The 11,093-nt window shown below is 40.1% G+C and overlaps 1 protein-coding gene across 1 annotated transcript; it reads left to right on the top strand.

The window, feature by feature from the left end:
* Positions 1-6,902: 6,902 nt before the first annotated feature.
* On the top strand, positions 6,903-9,470 carry LOC307262869 (uncharacterized protein). Its single transcript, XM_080043875.1, has 3 exons — positions 6,903-7,028; positions 7,691-8,195; positions 8,628-9,470. Exons 1-3 carry the CDS (start codon positions 6,919-6,921, stop codon positions 8,670-8,672), a joined length of 660 nt encoding a protein of 219 aa, XP_079900001.1. The 5' UTR covers positions 6,903-6,918; the 3' UTR covers positions 8,673-9,470.
* Positions 9,471-11,093: the final 1,623 nt, after the last annotated feature.

The raw sequence follows: 11,093 nt of genomic DNA on the forward strand, positions 1-11,093 counted from the left end.
CCGGCAACTGCACTGATCAGGGGCCCACAAACTGGTATCAGCCCCAGGAAAGGGGTAACTGCCCTTGTGATCTTGTCAATTGAGTCAAGGACAAACTTGCCACTCTCTTTGAACCCTTGCTTGACTTTCTGACTTGTTTTCTTGGGAGCGACCTCATTGGGTTTTTTCTTTGGGGCAGCAGCGTCGATCAGAATGGAGAAGAGGAGGGAGGAGAACATGAACAGAAGGAACAGCCGGCCTGGACGCGCCATGACTGCAAACACACATGGGAAAAAGTAAAGGGATAGTTCAGTATTTTTGAAGTGGGGTTGTATTAGCTACTTATGCATATTTGGTCTGTTACCTTATGGAGATGGGTTTCAGTGTATTCATTTTAAGGAGATCCAGGGACTCAGCATTATACTGTTGCAGAGAGGGTCAGCAGAAAAATGCTTTTTCGTACCGTATAAATGCTTACCTAAAAAATAAATATCTGTGCAATTGTACACTAAATTTAAGATTTTTTCACAGAAGATTTTTTTTTTTTTGAAGACTGATACAGTAAACAGCACTAGCAAACAGCCGTTTATTTTTGCACTCCTTTCTAGCATATCTCAGCCATGTATTTCTCGCGTTGGTGCAGTGCAGCACATCAGTTTGAAAATTAGCAATCCTACATTTTGTATACAACTGAACAGATTTTTTTTTTTCGTAAACATTTATATATATGGTGGAAAAAGATATTTCTTCTGGCCCCCTCTGCAGCCACGTCTCCCCCAAACTCCTTATAGTGACGTATGGCCATCTCCATAATGTAAAACTTCCACCCATAACATGTCTTCTTTCATACTATTATAAATAACAAGTCTAAAATGTACATTTAGGTGTTTATTTGACTAAACCTAGATGTTTGTGACTGTATATTTCTCCTTTACAACCACCTTTAACAGACATTATCTCAACATTTGTTTTTTTCTCCGGGGTTTAAAATAAACCTTGTGGCACTTAAATTCAAAGTGCTCTCCTTCATTTACTGGGACTGACATTTACCTTGTCTACATCTACTGGACAACGATGTCTACCAGATCAATAAAGTAATTTAAAATAGTAAAATCTCAAAAGACTCAACAACACAAAAATAGTTGAAGCAGGAGACTGAAGAGAGAGTATACCTGGTATCGGGTTGGTCCGGTTGGTCGGTCTATTTGGATGCTGGATGTTGGATATCTGGATAAATTAATACAATTATGTTATACATGATCGATTGATTGATTCAATTGTATTATTGCGTCATGGGTTATAAACAATATGCCCAGCCCACAAGGTCTTACAAGACACAATTATAAACACACAAACAGACCAGAAACCAAAAATAGATGCTGTAGAATACTAATACAAATTTATAGACATTGAAAGTAAATAACCATTTCATCTTCTCATCATCTGCGCTCCAAACTATTTCATGCTTTAGAGCAGACATCCCATTTAAAAAAGATATTCTCAGATCATCATAGAAGAAGAGATTCATTCTCCACTTCTCCTAAATCACAAAGTCCACGGAATCTGTTATACAAATAAATGAAAGTTAACAATAATAATAAAAAAAGATAAAAATTAAAAAAACATTTATATAAACCAACAGTGGCAAAGTGAGAAGTGCATTCTACAATTAAATATCGTACACCCCTAGACTTAACACACACACACACACAGACCTGAAGCCGGGGACTGAAGAGAGGGTTTACCTGATATCTGGTTGGTCCGGTTTGTTGGTCTGCAGTCTAGTTGGATGGCGGTTGTTGAAAGTTGGATGCTGGATGTCGCTGGGTCTATGTCGAAGCGTTTGATCTCTGAGCTCGAAAAGCTCATCTTTTGTAGGAAGTTGTTTTGGCCACACCTCCTCATTGGCTGGATGGTTATCGATACTTTCTTGGGGCGGGCAGAGGTGCAGCGTGAAAGAGATTCGCCTTTTATGGTGAAATGATTGATATTCCTAGTTATGGTAATTGAAGTAAAAGAGGCAGTAGGTGTCTGAGTTGTTGTAATTTTTGCAGTTAATGTAAGTTTTTTTTTTATTGTTTTTTGGCACTTTTCCATTCTTTATTTGATAGATACAGAGACGTAGATGAAATGGGGCAGAGAAGGGGATTACATGCAGAGAACGACCCGGCTGGATTTGAACCTGGGTCTGCTGTGAAGAGGACTGAGCCTCTATGGTACGTGTTTTAACCACAACAGCACGCCCTACTTATTCCTTTATACTACTGTAAGTCCAATGCTGCATTTCATTGTATATGCTTGTTTTATATGTGTATCTATTTTAGTATTTAAGATGATGTATTCTTCAGGGGCCGTATTCACAAAACATTTTATCTTAGCGCTAAGAGTACTCATAAGGAGCACTAAAAGTTCTTAGTAAGGAGTAATTTCTTAAAACCTATTCACAAAGCTGATAAGACCAACTTTTACTAAGGAATGGGAGGGACTACTAAGCTAAGATAAGGGGGCGGGGTTGACCCTGTTGCTATGGATGACGTCATGTTCATACCTTCTATGCCCACAGTGATTGGCTGAAAGGGAATGAGAGCTAAGAGTGAATTTATGATGGAACCACTGTGGGAGATATCCATATCGTGTCGCCGTATTAAAGTTAAGAGTTTTTAATACAATTAATGACAAGTGACACTGATTTAACATGAAACCAAGATACTGCAGGGTTTCCCACACATTCGTTCACTATTAACCTATAGGCTACAATAGCGCCACATAGGTCTATTCATTTTACATTTTACAATTATTTGAATCGGGACAAATATCCTCATTGAACAGCTGCACGCCATGCACTCTCACTGTATTTCTCTCAACGGCGACTATGCAGCAATAGTCAGACAGCGACAAACCAGGAAATTCACAATTTGGAAACAACAGCCGGCGAAATCGTAAAGTGCATGCGGAAGGAAAAAGGCGAGACGCGCACCTATACAGACAGCGGACCTGTGGAACGGAGGAGATGCTGCGAAGCGCCACATAGGCTATAGGCCTACTCTAGTACGAAATTAAACCCAAACGTGACACCAACAGTAACTTTCAGCGCATCGTAAACCCAAAGCAACTGCAGGAAAAGGAACTTAATAAATATATATATGAATTATATGAATATATTACATATAAATGTGTCTATACTTTCTAAATATAACTTCACTAAGATCATTAAACCCTCACAGTTATTAAAGGTACCTTTTGTTAAGCTCACTATCATTAAATCTCTCCAAAATGCCATCAAATGGTTGTCTGTGAATTACTCTTAGTGACTTAGGAGTCCTCTCGAGGACTCTTAGCTTTTCATAGATTTAGGAGCTAGTTTTAGCGCTAAAATGCTTTGTGAATTACACTTATCTTAAAAAGTTAGGAGTCCTAAAATTAGGAGTGAAACGCCCCTTATTTTTGAGAGTTACTCCTAAATCAGCACGTTAGGACCTACTCTTAGCCTTAAAATGTTTTGTGAATACGGCCCCAGGTCATTAGGACTCTTATCAAAATGATAACTTTTAGCTAATGTTTTAAAATGGAGATTAGATTACCTGGTAGTCTCCACATTAATCTCCTCTAATATATTGTTTGAAACAGTATTGTTGTATTGGATATTATTTAAATTGTGTGAATTTTATTACAATTTTAAAATAGTTACTTGTGTTTATATTGTTAAAGTTAATTGTGTTCAATTTGGCACTGGATATAACACCCTCCTGTCCGGTCCTCATGGTTACTGGGAGGAACCTCTTTCCTGTGGGGTATCCTACCATCCATGTAGGGATAGTTTACCTTTGCTGCCGCTGTAGAGTCACTATGATGAATAATAATTCATTGTTCATCTTTTGTAGATACAATATTACAGCCGTCTATTTAAACATTAAGGCGGCCTCTGAACTTTAGTATCGGTGTCGCTTTGTGTATTTATCAAGCAGAAGATCACTGAGCTGCAGCAGACACTGTCTGCTATTCAAATACTTTTTCAACAGGCCGTTGAAAAAAAAAAAGCCCTTGTAACATCTCCACGTAGGACTTACATGTGGCACTTTGCAGTTTAGTTTATTTGAAGCTATAGTACTAACGTGAATCCTTTTGTTCTGAGTTTGGACAGGCCATAGACAAACCCTGACTAGCACAGAAGTCTAACAAAAAACGACCACTCGGGTTCAGATCAGGGAGGCTGTTCATCCCAATCACGCCTCTCCAGTTGTCTCCATCGCTGCCCACTTGGGTCTATGAAGTCCCCTAGCGGAGCCCCATGCAGGAATCCATTTAGGGTCTCCAAGAAGGCTAAATACTCTGAGTTGCTGCTCAGTGCATAGAAATTCAGAGCCCCCCCCCCACACACACACACACACATGCATCCCACCCTGGGCAACTCCATTGAAGAATTAAGTCCAACCCTTATCCAGGAGAACACATCTTATTTATACAGGCAAGTCATTAAGAACACATTTTTATTTACAATAGCAGCCTGACAAGCAACAAAGCCACTAAGGGGGACGGGGAGGAGTGCTAGGACATAAAATACAATTTAAAATGAAATAGAATACAACTTAAATACCAAACAAACATTGGCATTGAGAACACAATGGTACTAGTCCAAATAGGCCCCTTTCCTATCCCTGCAGCTTGGTGTGTGCACAGGATGGAGATGGCTGTAGTTGATGTAAGTGTTATAGTAAATGGGGCAGTAAATATAGTAGATGTGGTAATTGTTGTGGTAAATTACGCAGTAGTTGTAGTGATAAAAATCTTTGTCTGCTTCATTGAATGTAAATCAACTGGAATCTCTTTAAGTCAAACATTAGACATTACTACGATAATTCATAACTCATTGTTCATCTCTAGCAGATACAACATTACAGCCGTCTGTGTAAACATCAAGGCGGCCTCTGAACATTAGTATCAGTGTCGCTTTGTATATCTATCTAACCTAAGCTCACTTATCTGCGGTGCTGCTCTGCAAACAGTAGGCTGCTTTCAGTTATTCAAATACTTTTTCAACTGGCCGTGCAATGGCCTCAGAAGGAAGTTTAATTTGTCCTTTTATTACTGGGATTTCTTTATTGCTTTGAACATGACTCTAGAGGACATTTTACATAAGGACAGATTAAGTTTTTTTTTTAATCTCTCAAGGCTCATTGTAAATTCTCTCACAGTTGATACTGCGTTCATGTCATATGGGAGGGATGGTAAAATGCAGAGAATGTTTGCAATGTAATGTAACTTTATTTGAACAATGGACAATATACAAACAAAAACATTAACCTTGTTTAAGACGAGGGGACATGTAATGTTCCAGGTTTTAGCAAATTGCTATTTTCCACTTGTAGTCCCTGGGCAGGTGTTACGTCCCTGTCCGATGTCGAGGGATAGGGACTGTCATTTAAACCAGATTAAAGAAAAGTAGGAGTCGGGCAGTAAAATAATGCGTATTTAATTCTCAAATACAAAAGTATCAACTTCACCGGTACATACAACAGATCAGCAGCTTGGCAGAAAAACAGGTCATATCTTGATCAAAAGCATAAACTTAACTTAAACGGGTCAGAAACAGTTCAGCAGCGAGCAGAGCAGGGGCCCAGACTGAGGCTTCACTTGCTGCTTTTATGCTGTCCACTAATTAACCCAGGTGAGCATGATTGAGTCAGGCAGCACACCTGCTCACTCAGTCAGTGGCAACTTAAAGAAACACGGAACACACTAAGAAAACACCCAAAACAAGCCCATACGTAACAGCAGGTAAGTTGAATAATAAAATATTAGTTCAAAAATACCCCTCTTTCATGTCAGTGGGTGTGCCGGTTTGCTAACCAATGTTTTGTCAGAAGGAGAAAGTTTGAAAATCATTACCCAGTTCCTTAGGGGAGAAGGGGCAGCACTAAAGGCTGTAACATACTCCGCGAGAAGAAAGAACAAAGTTCTCGGTGACAGAGCTGCGAGAAGAAAATTACGTCATTTTCTTCTCTTCTCTCAGCTCTTGTTTAGCTGTTCTCGCAGCTTGTTCTCGACACATCACCCGGGCCGAACTTTCTTCTCGCAGCTTGTCCGAGAACTACTGTGTGATTGGTCAGTTTGAAGTCAATGAGGAAAGCGAAGTGAAATCAGCTGGCGCTACTGAGTCAAATTTCCATGGTAACAATGCGCCGCGGTGAGGAGTTCGGCAGTTGAGTTCTCGTGAAGTATGTAATGTCAGACCAGAAAGAACTTCTCGCAGCTCTGTCACCGAGAACTTTGTTCTTTCTTCTCGCGGAGTATGTAACAGCCTTAAGGGGCAGCACTAAGGGGCAGCACTAAGGGGCAGCACTGTGGGAAGGGGCAGCACTAAGGGGCAGCACTAAGGGGCAGTACTGTGGGAAGGGGCAGCACTGTGGGAAGGGGCAGCACTGTGGGAAGGGGCAGCACTGTGGGAAGGGGCAGTACTGTGGGAAGGGGCAGCACTGTGGGAAGGGGCAGCACTGTGCAGGATTTAAAAGATTAACTGGATTAAAAAGCAGCTGTTTAACCCCAAATTCAGTAGGAACTGAAGAATGTGGTATTTGTCTTGGCCGTGGATTTGCTTTGGACATTTAGCATGAGGGAAATTAAACTTGAAACCATCTGTTCTGTAACTTTAAAGGGAAGACATGTGACAGGTTAGTTAGGAATGTGTATGTAGAAAACCTTTTAAAGAACTTCTTTGTTTTACTTTAAAGAAAACGAGAAATCAAGATTTTGGCCAATTTTTGATTAATTAATTAATTAATTAATTAATTAATTGATTATTAATTTGTTTATTGTTTTTTTTTATGGGTTTTTGTTTTGATTTAGGGGGTGTTGGAGAATTACTAAATAAAAAATGTTTAGGTTTTTGTGTTTGGCTGAGCTGTGATCGGTAATCTGTTGGTCATGGCTGTTTGAAACCACATGAGGAAACCCAGCAGATGGGGAGGGGCGACTCAGCTGGCCAGACGCCTCGGAGAGATAAACAGAAAGAACAGTTACTTCACTGAGGATCCTGCAAACACACGGCTGAGGTAACGGTTTCTCTCTGTTAATAAATCATCCAGTCCAGAGCTGCTGTATGTAACCGCTGAGGCTGTTCTCTGATATACTGCGTAGTTTAAAGATAAAACGTCTAACTGAGGTTAAAATCCGTAAAGTTTTGGTTAGTTTTCTGTCCACGCTGTGAAGGACGATCCCCACTCCCCCTTGCAGCTGAGTCACAGAGCTAAAAACAGGTTTCCCTGAAACTCACTGCTGATAAGGTTATGTTCATAGACTTGAAAGTACTATCATACTTCTAACTAGATTTAAAAGTGTGATAGCTAAAACAAGGATTTAATATTATCATTATTATTATCTATTTAAGCAATAGCTCACGACAGGCTGTGGAATGTGCTCATTATTCCACAGTTAGAGGGCGTTGCTCGTCCTGACGCGAAGCGAAATCCAAGGATTTAATATTATAATTATTATTATTTCCTTTTCAATTTGAGAGTTTTTATAATATTGTTTTATTTTTCACAAACAATACTTATTGTAAAAAGGGGGTATTAAGAGGGGGGAGTGCCTGTGGTGTCGTGGTTAGAGCGCAACACCCCAATTTTTCATCCCTACCCTTTAGAGAGTCTGAGCACGCTACTGCTTAATAGCCTTGTTATTAATTAAATGTGTCAATGTTTTGTGTTTTCCACAGAAAAATGGGTCTTATGCAGAGTGAAGAGGAGCGGAGAGAGGAAATTAAAGCGCATGTGAACAATGTTATAGATAAATTTAAGAATCGTGCAGATTTGCAGGTGGATCGATCCATCGTGATGTTCTGCAGCACTTCTTCCTCACACTGCCTCCAGCAGCACCTCGACAAGAGGAAACAGAAAAGCTACCCGACCGCAGACTGGCTGAAGAAACTCGCAGAGAAACTCGCACCATTCACATCCGACCCTAAACTGGCGGGGCTCGGAGCGCTGGCCATCGCCGTCTTCATCGACATTATTTCGGCCAAACCTTCTTCTTCTGACACCACGAAAGACGCTCTGCGGAGTGTGTTTGCAGAGGAGAAGGCCTCCGAGGTCTGGGATCAGATCGACGAGTGTCTGAAGAGATGCATCATGAACATTGCAGACCACTACGAGCTGGTGAAAGACCTCAAGCGGATCGAGGTCAACCTTAGCGCAGCACTCACCAAGCTGAAAAACTCCATGGTGAGCGTACACTCTATCTATCTATCTATCTATCTATCTATCTATCTATCTATCTATCTATCTATCTATCTATCTATCTATCTATCTATCTATCTATCTATCTATCTATCTATCTATCTATCTATCTATCTATCTATCTATCTATCTATCTATCCATCCATCCATCCATCCATCCATCCATCCATCCATCCATCCATCCATCCATCCATCCATCCATCCATCCATCCATCCATCCATCCATCCATCCATCCATCCATCCATCCATCCATCCATCCATCCATCCATCCATCCATCCATCCATCCATCCATCCATCCATCCATCCATCCATCCATCCATCCATCCATCCATCCATCCATCCATCCATCCATCCATCCATCCATCCATCCATCCATCCATCCATCCATCCATCTAATTTACTCACTCTCTCCTAGGTGAGGGACGGACACATGTCTTCAGAGGCTCTGAAGGCCTGGTGAACGGGGCAGCCTTCCACATCCAGCTGCTGATTCACCTGGTGAGACTCGGAGGGAACCAATCCAACCACCAGGTAGAAGGACTCCTCTCTACGTACCTGAGCGACCTAAACCTGCTGTTCCAAAAGCACAAGTCCATGGTGGAGAGAAAATGCTCCAAGATATTTTACCCAACCTACGGCGAATCTGGCGAATCTCAATATGTATTTGGCGACTTTAAGTCCGACACAGGAGAAACGCATGACCTTTCAACGGACCAGAGCATCCGTGAAGAGCAATATTTTGAAGCTTATTATAAGAAAAGTTACCGTGGCCAGACGTTGGAGATTAAGGAGTACTTCGAGAAAGTCACAAATGATTTGCCGCAGCTGGTCCGTCAGCAGGGACATCTCAACATCTGAGCATCCACCGACCCTCAACTACCGCGTCCGTGGTTCGTTTTAACCCCAAGACATTGAACCCCTAAATTGCTCCCAATAGTTAGCTTGCACCCTGCGTGGTAGCTGCTGCTATCGATTTATGAATGGTATTGTGGGAATGGGAACAGGTCTCCCTTGTAAAAGAGTCTCAATGGAATTTACATGTATGAATAAAAGTTAAACGACATCAAAAGTAATTACAGCTTAATCAGCATTAGTCGACAAATTTGAAAATGCTTCTATGTTATGATGATTTATTTTGCATGAATATCAGTAGCAGGTACCAGCTTAGTATCAGCTCTCTTTCATGTGTTTGTTGGCAATGTAACCATGTGGAAATAAAAGGATTTCTTCGTTATATTATTTAAGTTCAACATGTCAACCTGACATGTCAGTGAACTGCCGATGTAGTGTTTAAATAAAACTATTCTTCATGCTGAAACAAGGGAAATTGTTTTTTTTTTACTAAATAACTATATATTTTACCGTCCTATACTGTATATTGTGAAGTTTGAATGGAGTTCTAAGCTGAAATTGTGAACGAATTAATTACAATTGAGTTGAAAGACAGAAATACATTACAAAGTGTTGGAAATGTCCATTGATGGGCACAATTCCTGATGAATTTCTTTGGTTGCGTTCTGAATCTCCTCCTCTTTCTTTTTTCTATTCTACATACTACATCCGACGATAAAAATAATCTAGTTAGGATGCAGTAGGCATACTATTGGGACATACTTTACTCTCTTATTTCATCATAACATTGCGCCTTGATCTTGCCTCTTGGTTTTATATCTGTCGCATCCCCGTTTGTTTTCATATGGAGGCTTTGTCGATGTTACGTCACTTCACGTGCGCACTGGATTGTGGGTCAGAATCGCCCAAATAGGATGCACTTTTCAACACTAACAATCTTGGCCGCATGAAGTAGGACATCCGGGTACTTCTAACCATCCTAAATCTGGGCACAAGAATCGGGACATCCTAAATCTTTTTTCTACCAAACTATATAGTAGAAAGTATGCGATTCGGAACGCAACCAAAGTGTCGGAAATGTCCATTGATGGGCACCATTCCTGATGAATTTCTTTGTTTTTTTGCGCGCAACGGTGCAGGAGGATTAATGTGTACGGGAAAAATGGCCAAAGAGTGAGAGGAGTAATACGTGCTGCATTATCAGGAAGGCGCATGAATCTAGATCTGACGACCGCTTCCAACAAACACGTTTATTACGGAGATATTCTGTAACTTTAAAGGGAAGAAATGTGATCTGTTCGTTTGGAAGTGTATGTGCAGAAAACCTTTTAAAGAACTTCTTTGTTTAACTTAAAAACAAAACCGATTTATTAATTTTTTTTTTGTGGGGGTTTGTTTTGTTGAATTACTAAATAAAACTATGATAGATTTAGAAGAAGAAGAAGAAGAATATATTTATTGCCATTTGCATAGGTACAAGTACAAGTGCATTGGGATTCTTGTGCGAATCTCCCTGAGTCAGCTTCAATACAAACAATGTATAAATAGCATTATAACAGGAAAATTCAAAAAATGAAAATAAGAAGAATCGTAGAAAAGTAGAAAATAAGAATAAGTAACAGCTAAGTACCCTGTACAGAGGCTATTCTATCTTAAAACAAGATATAATACAATAGAATAAAAATAAATAACAAATAAATAACAAAGGGGAGCACTGTACAATAAGATGAGACACATTTTTCCCTGATTGCATTTAAGGTTAATATTAATATTGCACACTTTTACTGCACTGTAAAACAGTAGACTACACTGATTGTATACACACATGAAGTTATTATTGCACTTGAAATGTTGACATTATATTATTGAAATGTTTAAGGTTAATATTGCACACTTAAATTTAAATTGTTGATAAAAGTTACATTTCAGATTTGTCTGAGCTGTGATCGGTTATCTGTTAGTCATGGCTGTTTGAGACGCCATGGGGACGGGCAACAGCAGGGGAGGGGGGGAGGCAGGGCAGGGGAGG

This window comes from Ammodytes marinus, assembly GCF_949987685.1.
Source record: "Ammodytes marinus genome assembly, chromosome: 16".
In the NCBI taxonomy this organism is placed as follows: Eukaryota; Metazoa; Chordata; class Actinopteri; order Uranoscopiformes; family Ammodytidae; genus Ammodytes; species Ammodytes marinus.

Bases quoted from the DNA above. Each gene is read 5' to 3' on its own strand.
- LOC307262869 (XM_080043875.1), top strand. From the start codon at position 6,919: ATGAGGAAACCCAGCAGATGGGGAGGGGCGACTCAGCTGGCCAGACGC. The intron at 7,029-7,690 runs GTAACGGTTTCT...TGTTTTCCACAG, and splicing joins CCTGCAAACACACGGCTGAG to AAAAATGGGTCTTATGCAGA. The intron at 8,196-8,627 runs GTGAGCGTACAC...ACTCTCTCCTAG, and splicing joins CCAAGCTGAAAAACTCCATG to GTGAGGGACGGACACATGTC.